A 14,405-nucleotide genomic window follows, 5' to 3' on the forward strand; every position below is an offset into this window, starting at 1 on the left:
CTGCTAGATGAATAAAAGGTTACCAACTGCAACATTAAAACAAATGTTTTTTTTTCTGTGAAATTAAGTCTTGCTTTTCAAGTAAAGTATTACAGTCACAAACCGAGGCACAATAGAAAATCTTTCAAACGTGTTCATTCTGTATTATTTGTCACATTAAATATGAAGGACGCACTCAAACGTTATTCGCGCCTCCATTCACTGAGGTAAAATAATGTCAGCCGCCCCCTCCTCCCCGCGTCCCTGTCAGTGAACGACCACCGCCGTCCCAGCTTCTGCCTTTCTTTCCTTCCGCCCCATCCCTCTCTCTTTTCCGTACACAGACGCACGCTTGTCGTCCTCCCCTCCTCCTCCCTCCCTTTCTCTCGCCCTCTCCCCGCGCGTGGAGCCGGAGCGCTGGAAACAACCTTCACACCACCGGCTCTCCCCGCGTTCACACGCGCGCCCCGCCACGGCCGCCTCGTCGCGCCCGCGCCCGCACGAACACGCACACAACAGGAGCGCGCACACACACGCGCGCGCGCGCGGATAGAGGGTACTCACCACGCCGTGGACGAGGAACTCGAAGAGTTTGCTCTTGGTGGCTTTGCGCGCCCCTCCGCTCGTCTCCTCCGAAGCCATTTCCCCCCTTTCGCTCCGCTCTCCGCTCCGCTTCTCCTCCTCTCGCTCCCCCTTTCTTTCTTTTGTCTTTCCCTCTCCTCTCTTCCTCCTCTCCCTCCGTTCACCTCCTCGGCTCCCCCTCCCCTGCTCCTCGCTCTACACTTCCTTTTGCTTTCTGCCCTCCTCTCTTTAACTCTCCCTTTTCTCTCCGGTTCTCCCCCTCTCTCTACTTGGAACGTGCTGCCCTGGAGAGCCCGCCTCTCCTTCTCTCTCTCTCTTTCTCTCTCTCTCTCTCTCTTATGCACGCACACACACACACGCACACACACACACACACACACACACACACGCACACGTTTGGTCGAGCAGTCTTTCAGGAGCTCTGAGAGGGAATGTGGGGGGTTGAGAGCTGGGGCTCTTTCAGGGGGGTTCCCACCGGCCCACCGCGCCTGTCAGCACCCCACCCCACCCCCACGGACACACGTGCTCCCATAGGCTATAGCAGCTGTTGCATTCCATCAGTAGATAAGAGAATGCTCCCTGACTGGGTGCCCTGGATTAGCCTGACTGCTAGCCAGACTCTCTCCTAACACACTCCCCCCCTGTAGTCTCACTGTCCTTCATTGCAGTCAAATACAACATGACTGGCACTATGTCGTTCATAAAATGAAATAAAAACAAAACTACAGAGAAAGCATGTTCAAGTGTGAGACTATAAATGGAGACTTCTGTGTATATTCAAGGATTAGAGCAAAAGGATTTTAACAAAAATGGTTTTTTAGTTTTTTAATTAACTTAATAGTCAATAGTTCCACTTTAATAGTCCACTCTCTGACTGCTTTTTAAAATAAGTGACATAGTTCCAGTCATATTACAGTCATAGTTCTTTCACACACACGCACTCTCTCTCCCTCTCTCTCTCTCACACGCACACACACAAACACACACACACACACACACATAGCAACGTTATATATATAATTTATCTATCCCATTCTGACAAGTTATATTTAAGTGTAGCAATTTACAATTTAGGCAGTGCTGTGTGGATGAACCAAAGCCAAAATTAATTTCTTCTTTACTTATTTACTTTACAACCCCCGATGTGACTGCATTATATGTGTGGCATGAGATAGCTTTTAGTCAAGAGAACTACATCTGTGACTGACAGAGAGTGGATGTAATTGGTGGTATTTAACCAAAGACTGGAAAAGCTTTTGAAAAAGCTATCAGATAATACACAGCAGCTGGGCCTCCACCTCAGTGCTTGTCCACTTTCAACGTGAAGTCCAGTCTGTGCACTGAAGTAGTGACACTGAGCAACAGCCCAGTCTAACTGACCTGAAGCCATATGACCTCCACAGCACAGTGGGTCATTAGTTGGGAGTATGACAGCGCTTTATTCACCCTTTATTTCACTCTTATCCATTCTCTGGCTGATGCTGAATTATTCATGAGATATTTGAATGACAAAGTCTCTAAATTAAAGGTTAACTGATTTCTAACATCTTTGTAGATATTACAGAGGGACAAAACTCAGTCTGTGGTTTCAAGCATCTGAGCTGGGTGCAATAGAGTGTATCATACACAACCCCCCATTCACCCCTTCACCCAGTATCTCTGGGCAATACTGTTCAATGACCATGTGTTTTGCATGCGAGTATGTGGGGCAAGAAAGCAGTGTTTATGTAAGAACACAGAAGCATGTATGATCGATCACACCAACATTGTTGATACCAACCATCTTTGTTTTGAGATGTTTTGGGGAAACCCATATCTGAAATCTTCCATTGAATTAGCAGACTGTAACGTGAACTGACAAATTGACATTACTGAGAAAAAAAAATTGATCATGTGAGAATTTTTATATATGGTACAACTTGTCTGATATCTTTAGAACCATCAAACATAAGAGTTCTGGACTCTGGTAAAGAGCAGAGGCAGGAGTAAACCTGTAAAGTCATCCAGTCATACAGTCATTACTGCCATATCTGTCTGTATTTTCTTGCTGAATGTTTTTCATATTTTAAATGATTGATAAGATAGGTAGATTGCACATCTCGTGATGTACAGAGCTCTCCTTTCCTTGTACTGAATGTATGTACTATAAATTACGAATATTGTAACTACAAAGTAAAAAGTCCAAACCACACACACTGCCTCACGGCAGTTCAGAGTGCAACAGAGCTGAACTGACTCAGAGAAAACTCTTAGCTTGACTCAAGGGCGCCACCTACTGCAAAAAGGAGACTCATAAGAAAGACTTCAAGAGAACAAAGAGTGCTGTGTGACTTCTACTACCATGCTACGTAATACTTAAAATATATATAAGCTGCTAGTCTTCTGTTGCTCTTTAAAGGGCAGTGTATTACTGGATGTTAACCCACATCACTGAATGGCCTTATACTAAAGTAAGAATTTCATGTGACAGCTTTTACATTACATTACACATTTACATTAAATTTACATATATTAAACAAATACTGTCATATATTATTATATTGTAATATATAATAATATATTATTATTATTTAAATCTTGGTATTTGGAACATGCCCCTTTCCCGTTTCATTCCTGAACACTTGCGTGTTGGAATTTTTCATGATATTTAAATAGACATAAAATCTATCCAATAAGAGTGACTCTGATTACAATAGTAATTGTCTTCTGTGGAACTGGTTAACTTACTTAGCTCTCTGGAACTGATACATAGGAGTTGTGCTCTTGCAGAACACATATAGGGGACCAGCTTCTATCATTGAGTTGAGAATCTCAGCTTGGCTGATGATTACCTCTGAGCGTCAGAGTACCCCTTACTGGTCCCCCTCCACACCACACCACCCCCCACCAAATGCAAGTCCCATTGACTGGGGTCTGAGGGGGTGGGGAGCTAAATAAAACCGCTAGGCTCCAGCAGAGGGCGGTAAGAGAGTATAGATCCATTACATCATACCAACCTGCTTTAGGGTTTTTCTGAGAAAAACATGTTCCACTGAAATAATATTCAGTGTGGTTACAAAAATCAGTAAGTACATGTACATTCTTTGTGCTTCTCTGCATGTCAATGTCAGTGGACACTAGCTCAGGCCACCAGTGGGCAACCTTATCTGAGCAGCTGTGGATGATCTTATGAAGTGCAAGGTCGATGCCGTGCTATTGACAGCTGGATGCTCGAAGTATCAAACTTGTATTTTAAGGTGGTGTTGATTTAAAAAGGGGTTGATTAAAAACTAAACATTCTCCAGCACCAAAAAGCCCATTAAAAGAAGGTTCATTAACGGAACCTTTGCTGCCAGAAATGACAAATACAATGAGTAACATTACTGCAGATCTACGTCAAACCAAAATGTCAGAATGGAGAAGGTGCAGTGCTTCAAAAGACCAAGATCCCTGCATGTGGATATGACCACTCACCCAGATCAGTCACTCATTCTGGCCACAATTATTGTATGAAAGTAAAATATTTCCTTCAAAAAACATGCCAATGTACCAGTGTAGGCAGTCCAGGCACCGGTGGTTAGTGAGATGAATAAAGGGGGTTTCATACGGTGCGGCAGACAAAAGCTTCTTTATCCTCTGAATGTTCATGAGTCCCTGCACCCAAACACCACGCTAAAAAGCCAACGCACCGTCACCCCAGATTTACCACCTTTTACTGCTGAGGACATCGCAGTTATCCGCCAGTCATCTGACAGTTCACTGCCTGTTGTACACTAAACACAGAGGACAAGTTGTTCTGGGACAACTCACGAGCGTTTCCTGATCGCTATGGTAGTGCAGTCACCTGAATAAATAGTAAAAGACGTTAGCAATAAAAAGCTACATGAGAGGGGGAAATGCCTTTCGTGTACAAACCATAAAGTAGGGTATTGTATATGTTGGCTGGGCAGGCCGGCTTTATCCTCTTACTTTATCCTCATACTACAGTTGAAGGATATTTTTTCAGTGGTCATAGAATATATGAAAATCAGATGCCATAAGAATCCATTACTTCACCAGACACTTTTCAGTACTTCTGGTGAACCAGGTAAACCTGAAGATCCAACGTTTTTAAATACACACATGCACAAGGCAGATGTGCTACCCACTACATATTACAGATTTTCACACCATCTCTGGCCAAGTCTACTGTTCTGATAGGTTTGCTTTACAAATCAAAAAAAGTAATTGAATCGGAGTGTAGATAGTGAGGTGTAAGATGGCTTATTTAAGTCAAGTTATTTTGTCATATGCATGCTATACACGGGTAAAAATACATCGCAAAAAACTCACATAGAATCACTATCAGCTCTGGGATTGGGCATAATTAGGCCTTGGTAAGGCATCATACAAAAGATCACATACAAGGTAAACGTAATGAGCTTTCTCCGGTCATGTGCTTCTATGAAGGAGCTACACAGTCTGGCGGAGATGCAATCTGACCAACTGACCAATGATGTAGGGCGTGGACTTGATCAACCAATTGTGTCGTCCGCAAAAACAAAACAGCCGCACATTATATGCTGTAAAAAGCAAATGTTAACATTAAAAGCCCATAGATTTTAAAAATCACAACTGGACACGTTTTAGGTCCTAACAACAGGAAATGGCTGGTCACCCTTATTTCATGTTTGCTTTCTGTTTTTACTGGTAAGTTTTTGGTTTTTTTTAAAATAAATAATATGAAGGAAAATTCTAAGAACAGTGGAAATAAAGATGCCAAACCACAAGTTTAACACATCCACACAAGCTCACTTATATAGTGCAAATACAAGCCGAATCCTTTTAATATCCCAGCACTCGGATATTGCACATGCACTACGTAATGAACAAGCCCTTGAGAGATTCAGTATTGCAACATTGCAAAATGTTGCATCGTACTGAGGGGAATGGTGGCACAATATAGTTTATTATTCATTAACGCTATGCTGGTATTGCAGAAGGCCGCGATATGCAAATTACCTTTGTAATCCTGAATTCTGTGAGTGTTATGATGAATTCATATGATCCAAAAAGCATAAATAATTTTGGTGAAAATAAAGCCAAGCATTTTTTTTACCAAGCATTAACCAATGCACCGACAATATGTAGCAACATAATAACAATTTATTATTTATTATTGTCATTTCTCCACATTCTTTAGCCACTAATTAAAGAACTAATTCTGACAACAATACAGTTGCTGGTACCATGGCTCTTATAAACACCAAGGTACCGAGGTAACTATTTTATACAGCACTCTACATGGTGTACTGGTTTCTAACATGCCATGCCTTCCTATACAAATAACAGCAATAGCTGTTTAATGCATGGTTATGTGTTTATACATTCACAGTGTGTGTGGTTGCATATTACACATTTATGAAATTGCAACGGCTGCATTTCCATGCAAAACAAGGTGAAGTGCAAAACAATGACATCATGAAGTATATCACTGAAGCTTTCAGTTCTTACACACCTGCACCTTGTTATCTAAACCCACTTTCAATGGCAGAAATGTCCGCCTCTGCGTTCGCCCTGTCAGCCGGTGTTCTCCAGTGCTGCTGGAGTGCCCTGGATAAGCACCAGGAGCAGACATATCACAGAGAGCAGGACTCCAGGAGAACAAATACAGCTTTCCAACTCCCAGTCTGGAAAGGGGTATTTCAAAAAACGGTGTCTTTAAAAGCACATAATTTCTCATACATTGTGGGGTGAGGGCTTATGCCAGCGTCTGCTTTCTGAGTGCATAGTTCACACATGCAATCAGTGAGCAAGCACCCGTTCCATCTGTTAAGAGGCAGCCATGGGTCTTTATGGATTAACAATAACAAGTCACTCTGCTAACACCCCTTGCTCGCTCTCTGTGGTCGCTGAATGGGATATTGAGCGTTTCCCCACATAAAAAATGGGTCAGCCTCTGTAAAAGCCAGACAGTCTGTCTCTGGAAGGGCTAGCTCCCTCACTAGCCCTGAGGATCACTGCGCTGGCCCAGTCTCCCCCAGACCCAGACTGTAAGTACCGACCAGCACTCATATCAGGCTCATATTGAGGCCAGAATTGGAAAGAAGGCTAGAAATCGCAGGCAGTATTATGAACAAATGGCAGAATTCATTTTGGTTCAGGGCCATGCAGGCACCTAACTAAATATTTTGTGGTGGTTTTTAGCCGCTACAGATGTGAAGAATCCAAAAGAGGATCCAAATTTTTTTTAGAAAGAATTCCCTTGAAAATGCTCTGAGCTAATCTCATACTAACAGGCAAATGGTCTAGTGCTAATCTTGTATGGCTAATCTGCTAGTCTGGGCATTCAATACAAAAAAAACAAACAAAAAAACACAGACAACAAACAAACCAGTACAAGACAAACCAACCAACCAACCAACAAAACCCTACTGACAGACATTTTAGGATTTTCTGGGCCTCTTCCCCATTGTTGGGACATTCACCATTATCCAGCTCTCAGCAAGGAACTTGAGACACAAAAGGTAAAGACTGTTCAATACAGTGACCCAGTATTTGTGTTCAATACAGTGAGACTCAGTATTTGGGTTTTCCAATGGAGAGAGGAAAAAGGAAAAGAAATTAGACAATCAAGATTTAAAATCAAACCTGGAAGATAGGAAACCTTTGATGTAATTTTTTTAACATGATCATATGATAATGCAGAAGAATTCAATATTTGTGATTTATTCAAGGGAACAAATAGTATCAAACAACAGAAAAGTGTAGAATAAAAAGACTCTGCATTGTTCTGCATTAGTGATATTAGACCAGCATCTACAAAAGGTCCCAGAATAGAGCCGGGGGGAACCTCTAATTCTTCCATTTTGGACATCTAGACAGTGCCACCTGGAAACCTTGATGAAAAGGGAGGTAGTGAGAAAGGAAAAGCGAGAAAATGAAAGCACGAGAATTCAATAATCGGCCCTCCCTTCGGCTCTGTCCGCTCTCACACTCATGAAAGAACCAAGCCTCTTTAAATCACTTGAGGTGTGACAGAGAAAAAAATGTGGGTCCTTGAATACTAATGGGCTTAGGCTCTCTCTCTCTCTCTCTCTCTCTCTCTCTCTCTCTCTCTCTCTCTCTCTCTCTCGCTCTCTCCTGTCTAACTGACAGATTAGGAAGTAGTGAAGCGAGCCACTGTGATCCTTTTCAGGTGTTGCTGGCCCCACTGGGACCGAAAAGAGAATTTGAGGCCATGGGCTCAAATACACATGTGGGAAAAGGAACCACAGACCTCTACCCTCTTTCACATCAGCTCATCAAAGCCCAGTTCAGCTGTTAACATGTAATATTTCCACAGTTTTTCAAGGTAAAATGGACATGAAACATCGAAGAAGCATTGTATCTTCAGACTGCATGGTAAACATTGCATTGCTTCTACGCTTTTTAGGAACGCAAATGTCATTTTCAGTAATAGTTTTTTTCAAAATGTTGTCAAATTTAAAGTGTGTAAGATCGTTATTCATCAATGATCAACTTCTTTGTTTTTGGAGAGAAATATCCATGACAGGCTCTCCATGCAAAGTGCTCAGCATAAGCAATACATTTTCTCATAATCCATTGAGATATGCAATTCCACAATAGCAAAATATAAAAGAGAACAGGAAGCATGTACATAAAACAAACTGTAATTCATAACCTGTTAAGCAATTAGTGATGTAACAAAAGTCAACAAAATGGATCACAATAGTGATGAAAACAAAAGCTCTCTATAATGGAGCCTTGGCTATATTGGTAGATGTTAGACATTCATTCCACAGCTGTCCCACTTTAATAAGCTGCATAAACCACACACACACACACACACACACACACACACACACACACACACACACACACACACACACACACACACACACACACGTATACATTCATATATATATCATAGATCCCAAGAGTAGGCTCTCTCTGCATTACAGAAGCAGATTATCAACATGACGTTGGTTACATATTCTCCCCATGCCTGTCGGGTGAGCTGCTCTCCCCGTGTCTGTGCTGTGTGGTGACAGGGCCACACATTCCAGCACGCTTCTTAGATGTAAATCAAACGTTTAAATGGAAACGAAGCAAGGATTGGAATCTGATGACTGCAGGCCACAAATGTAACACACAAACAGTTGGAAACTGCATTAAAAACTCCACCGTCACTAATGTGCAAAAATCAGCAGCACCTCAGGTGACATTAAAATTCTTGCGATCAGTACCTTGGATGATAGTTTGCTTCCACACAGTCAAGGCATAAATGATATTTAGACCTACAGCAAGTTCTCAGAAGTCCACAGCCGTGGTCATGTAATACGACGGCCACTGCTGCAGACACCACGGTATCCTGCAGTGCACCCATGCAGATGTGGTGCCACAGTTAGAAAGCGTTGCACTCAGCTTTCAGCAGCTAATGCTGTCTACACCCGCCACAGGATCCTCTCAGCAACACCATTCACCGCAACACCGCTGTAGCTATCAGGCCTTATACATTTCGGGTCTGTGCCTTAAGTAAAACTCATTTTGTGTTTTTTTTCCAGCTGTGATAAAGGCAAAACATGGTTAAAGAGGTTCAATATTTTTTTTGACCATTTAAAGGTTTTTCTTTTTTTGAGTACAGTTTTGATGTCTTTCGAAATCTGCTACTTATAAAATCAGAACTTTAATCTCTGCTTTTTGAACGACAATAATTACTGGAATCTTTGAAAAGGCCTAATTTTGTAATTAAGGTGTAATAAGATGCTATATGAAGATCCACACCAATATGATTCTGCCTTCTGTGTGTACCCCACTCCGTCATGTGTGAACACAGGTGACAGGCCCACAGCCCAATTGAAGAAATATAATAATTAAAAAAATAACTGCATGGACTATCTTTTCCGCACAAACAGATCCCCTTCTTTGGGGATATTTTAGCACGGGTGAGAAGTTGTTATAATTAGTGAAAGTGTAAGGCTAATAACCACTTGACATCGCTCCGCACGACGGAGGAGAGAGACGGGGAGGAGGGAGGAGGCGTTTTGCGCTCCAGGGAGCGACGAGTGTCCCTCTCCAGATAACCACTAGGCTGTGTTAGGACCAGTAGCCACTACTCCTCAAGTGGCTGACTGCTTGGCTGCGTTCAAGGTTAACAAGCCGCTGGAGTGTGCGAAGGAGCCCTGAGAGGAGGAGGAGGAGGAGGAGGAGGAGGAGGGTGTTGTGGGGACCTGGCTGCTCTAGTCTACTTTACTCTACCCTAATTACACACAACACACACTTACACCCTCCAGCAGACACACACTAAACACACACTACATGTAAAAGGCCAGCATGCATATTTCTCATGCATATTCCGTTTCATATTTATTCAAAAGCATTTGCGTAGTCAGATTTTTCTCCCTGCGTTTTGGCTCATAAACTAGATCCAGTTAAAAAAAAAACTCCCTAGCGCACTAATGCTGGCACTGCATAGGGTTCACTACAAAGGTGGGCAGGGTGCTGTTGAACACTTTTATTCGTGGACAACAGCAGCCGTACGACAAATATTTTTATCAAGTAGAAAAACAAAGCCTAGATATTGATGTTATAATGATGCTATATTTCCTACCTTTCTCTCCATGGCAGTAATGTAGTTGGGTCTGGCGAAACTGCTGCGAACGAAACGTGAAGTGAGAGTCCGCCCCGCACTAGCGCCTCACTCCCGGGGTCGTGGTGCTGGGGTGAGTGGCGGAGTGAGTGCCGGAGTGAAGGCTGCACGCAGGGAGGATGGAGCCGGGCAGGGTGAGGGCGAGTGCGGGGAGAGCTGAGGCGCAGGCGCGGCCCCCACTGGTTCACATGAATTAAGGAAGGGAGCGTCATCAAATTACAGCTCGCTCACAGAACTGTCCACCAAACCCCCAAAAACACCACACTAACAATTTCCCTCCTTCAACTTAGCTTTAGAGTACTGGGAAAAAAACGCTAAACATGCTTATTTAAAAATGTGTTTTAAAAGCAAAAGACTGTTTGAATTCTCCTGTAATCCCCCTCACGCTTGGATATAACACCTGCTCATATCTTACCTTTGTGTGGAATTTAGGAACGGAGATTATTATTTACAATGAAATAAATCCAGACGTAAGCAACTAAGGCGAAATAAAACGGACGAATTACTAAAATAACTTGAAACGTACGTCGAAGTATTCTCTTTACAAATTGAGAAATACATATTTAGAGGAAATGCACGAGTCTATCTTTATTTACAAAATAAATAAACAATTAAGTTATGCACTTATGAGAATTGATCATTTTTTTTCTTGTGCTGCAAAACAACTGATTGCTAAAGCAAAACCAAATCGACTGTAGAAGGAGAAAAAAGGTGTAACGTCAGACGGGGCTTGCAATAGTAAAATTGCGCATTTTCTGAATAACACGTACAGTTGCTTTTCATACCTTTTTTCTGCATGGCTAGATCAAGTGCGTATTGCATTGACCGACAATTGGTATGTCAACATGCATTTTACCTTATAAAATGTATGTGAAACATCCAATTTATTAATATTTTTAATAAAGCCTGATAAAAATTTGGAGGGGTAGTTTGAAAGCTGTAATGGCTGCCACAAATGTACATTTTTACCAACGGGTTTTTGGTTTAGTACCTCAGGACACTGGAGTTAAGATTATATAACACGATGCTGAGGTGCTTTAACTTGACCATAGTGAAATATAGAGCAGCTCTATCGCAGTCGCAGCCTTTTACACACTTCACCATCAGTTACTTTCAGAATACACGGTGTATATTAGTTGACATACTTAAGCCATTTGAACAATTAGGGAATTTGAAGTTAGTCATGGAAGTATTAACATGGTCTACGTGAAGGACACAACCTACAACACGCATCCGCTTTATTCTGAAATGTAGGGGAAGTCTGTGTGGATTTTGAGAGCCGGACGGATAATTGATGGTTTATAACTGGAGAAAGAGCCACATCAGTGTTCTGGATCAGCTGGACGGAACCAGGTCCCGTCACTTCACCGGGCTTCATCCAAACGGAGCATAAACATTACGTCTGTGGACTCTTTTACGCAGCTTTCCCCGAGAAAGCGTTTAAAAACCTTCCCGTGTAGTTTGGGAAATGGTCTGCACAAAGAAAAAAAATCTGAGCTCCACCCAACCAGAATCTGTAACAATAGTAACAGAAAAACTAGCAAGAGATGTTTGAGTCTGTAGTCGTTTAAGCACCACCTAGTGTCCAATGCTGGAACACGAATGTGTTGCAAAAAATGTAAAGATGCATCAGATTTAGAAGTAAACTCAGAAGATTGAACAAATACTACTTTGTAACATGCCAAGATGTTTTTGGACGTGAACAATGAGTGTGCTCAACCAATGTGTGTGCGTGTGTGTATAGTGCATAAACATTCATTAGACAGACCATCTCGATAAAGCAAATGCTGTTTTATTTAATCTGATCAGAATAACTAGTCATCATTAGGGACTAGGCCTCAGGTTTCATCAATCCTGAACGTCAAAGTAATCGATGGAGGCTTCTTCTTTTACCTGCTTCAGCCAAGCTCCGTTATTCTCAACCCTGAAACACAGTTACAATTACAGTTCACAGTACTGCAGTCTGAAGGTCACAAGTCTCCACCCCCTTTTTAAAAGCCCTACCAGTGGGCTTGACGAGCAAAAGCCACAGAGTGATGCTATTCTGTAACTCATGTGTGTGTGTGTGTGCATACTTGCTGCACTGTTTGATGTGGGCGATGGGTGGTGGAGCTCTGCTTGCGGTCTCTCTCTCCATCAGGGCGGTCAGGGAGGAGTTAGGGCAGGCCGACTTCCCCCTGTACACAGAGCACAGAGAGGCGGGGCCTGAATCCAGGTGTCCAGCTACTCTGATTTATAAACACAGTTGGCCAGTACAGTTCAGTGTTTCCATTGGTCACTGTTACACACACACACTGTCTACACACCCGACAGTGGTGCTGGGTCTTAATGCTACACACCTCAGCTGACTCAGGACAGACAGAGAATGTTGCGCTTTTACAATTACAGCATTTATCCAGACTTCCTCAGTTACCAGGGTAGATGTGATCCCTGGTTACTAAGCCATGACCTGGGTTACTGGTACCATGCTCTACCTGCTCAACTAGCTCAGCTACACAAACTTCACACTCACCAAATATTCAGTTCCTGGTCCAAAAATGTGAATGAAATGAAATCAATGTTCCACATCAGCCCATATTATTAAGCCCATAATATGAGACGTTATCTCAAAATCTCATATGATCATAAATGACCCAAATCTCACATTATCGCATCTGTAAGTTTCTTTGCTATCTCATCATTAATTTGGTAAATAATATTTCATCACCACGTCACTGGAAAAACAAACAACAACAAAAAATTCAAGAAAAAAAACGAGAGAAAAACCTCAAAACACATGACGTGAGGGATCTTGTACAACTTTCTACTGATCCCAGATCAGCCAGTGAGGCTGCAGGGGGTGTGTGATGCCAACCTGACGGCGGTGATGACGACGTTGCGCTTGGGCTCGTTGTCGTAGCTGGTGCTCTCGACGCCGTAGGCCTCCGCCAGCTCGTGGACCACTCGCCTCTGATCACGCTTCATGGGCGGGAAACAGTGGCTCCTGCGAGACTGTTTACCCTGGGGGGCAGACGCACAAACGTGATGGGGCGGACGCACGCGCGTGATGGGGCGGACGCACGCGCGTGATGGGGCGGACGCACGAGTTGTAGCGCTGGGGCTGTGGCCGTCCAGACGGGTCCATCAGCTGTGCCGGCGGTTTGTGCTAACCTTATTTGCGAGTTCGACCAGTTTCCTGATCTCCTCCTCCACTTCACTGACAAATTTGAATTCTCTTCTGTATTGGGAGGCAAGGTTCATAAAGTCACACTCAGGGCTTTCACAAGAAGCTAAAAGTTACTAATGTTCCTCTTTAATAATGCAGACATGAATTATTATACGTAACATTTACTTCTAGAAGAACCAGAGGAAGAAAATTCTGATTTTCAACACTGTGACGGGCTTCTGTTGGATGTAAACACTGGCGGATTTGTTTACATGTTGAGCAGACAGAACGAAATCAAACTTTTCCGCCGACCGCAGGACTAACCTGGCGTCCTCTTTGAGGGAGTCGCTGTACTTGGACGAGGATTTGCTGCTGAAGGGATCGACCGACGGATCGATCTGCAGCGCCTCAGCCAGTCGCCTGGTAGAAACACCACAATCTGTTAATCTTTCAACAGAGCCAGCCAGACTGGGACATGTGACCTTCCCACTGGAACGCCGCCTGTAATCTGATACCAGTTAATGTGCAAAGTGTGTTAACCTGAAAAAGGACTTTTAATCAAGCTCACCGATTTCTCTCCAGAGTAGCGCAGTCTTGATCACACTCCAACCTTTAAAACAAGAACAAAAAGTATTGGAAGAGACTGAAAAAGGCACAGTAATCACCACAGACGTCCAGCGAGCAGACGTCTGGAGCGATGTGCTTCTCAAACATCACCTGGCTTGTTTCTGCTCCTTCTTGGTGAGCTGGCCGATGTCCACGCACTCCCCCAGGTGCAGGTCCGACATCTTACTGGCCACAGAAATGGCTGCATATCTGCTTGGCAAACACAGAGAGTAAATGAGTCTCTCCTTGTCCCGCGGCCTCAGCTCTCGCCTTACAGCTCCGCTCAGGAGCCGCCTGGAACCTTCTTACTGGTATGGAAAGGATACCACGGTTACCCAGAGACTGGCTTTGAGCTGTCGTAATAGCTACCGTGTTAAATGTGGTTTTTGTTATTCCGCTAGTGCAGTAATCCTTAAGTGCGTCTGTGAATGGTCCGGTTTGAATCGGGCTGCATGTTTGAGTGGGTGGGAGTGTTAGGGACTA

General features: G+C 43.3%; 2 protein-coding genes across 6 annotated transcripts in view; both read right to left on the reverse strand.

The window, feature by feature from the left end:
• Positions 1 to 10,308, reverse strand: part of smarcd3b (SWI/SNF related BAF chromatin remodeling complex subunit D3b) — a 37,275-nt gene extending 26,967 nt beyond the window's left edge. For 2 of the 5 annotated variants that reach the window (XM_076984778.1, XM_076984775.1), the window contains exon 1: positions 544 to 975. In XM_076984778.1, the coding sequence (XP_076840893.1) occupies positions 544 to 621 (78 nt within the window). In that variant the 5' untranslated portion in view covers positions 622 to 975. Of the gene's footprint in view, positions 1 to 543; positions 979 to 10,132 lie in introns of those variants that run through there. The other 3 variants (XM_076984776.1, XM_076984777.1, XM_076984774.1) reach the window with 3 other exon arrangements.
• Positions 10,309 to 11,947: 1,639 nt separating this feature from the next.
• nfx1 (nuclear transcription factor, X-box binding 1) overlaps positions 11,948 to 14,405 on the reverse strand; it is a 9,692-nt gene continuing 7,234 nt past the window's right edge. The window contains 7 exon segments of the mRNA XM_076984816.1: positions 11,948 to 12,095; positions 12,247 to 12,348; positions 13,026 to 13,171; positions 13,322 to 13,388; positions 13,641 to 13,736; positions 13,885 to 13,926; positions 14,034 to 14,132. Coding sequence (XP_076840931.1) covers positions 12,020 to 12,095; positions 12,247 to 12,348; positions 13,026 to 13,171; positions 13,322 to 13,388; positions 13,641 to 13,736; positions 13,885 to 13,926; positions 14,034 to 14,132 — 628 coding nt within the window. The 3' untranslated portion in view covers positions 11,948 to 12,019.

This window comes from Brachyhypopomus gauderio, unplaced genomic scaffold, assembly GCF_052324685.1.
Source record: "Brachyhypopomus gauderio isolate BG-103 unplaced genomic scaffold, BGAUD_0.2 sc34, whole genome shotgun sequence".
In the NCBI taxonomy this organism is placed as follows: Eukaryota; Metazoa; Chordata; class Actinopteri; order Gymnotiformes; family Hypopomidae; genus Brachyhypopomus; species Brachyhypopomus gauderio.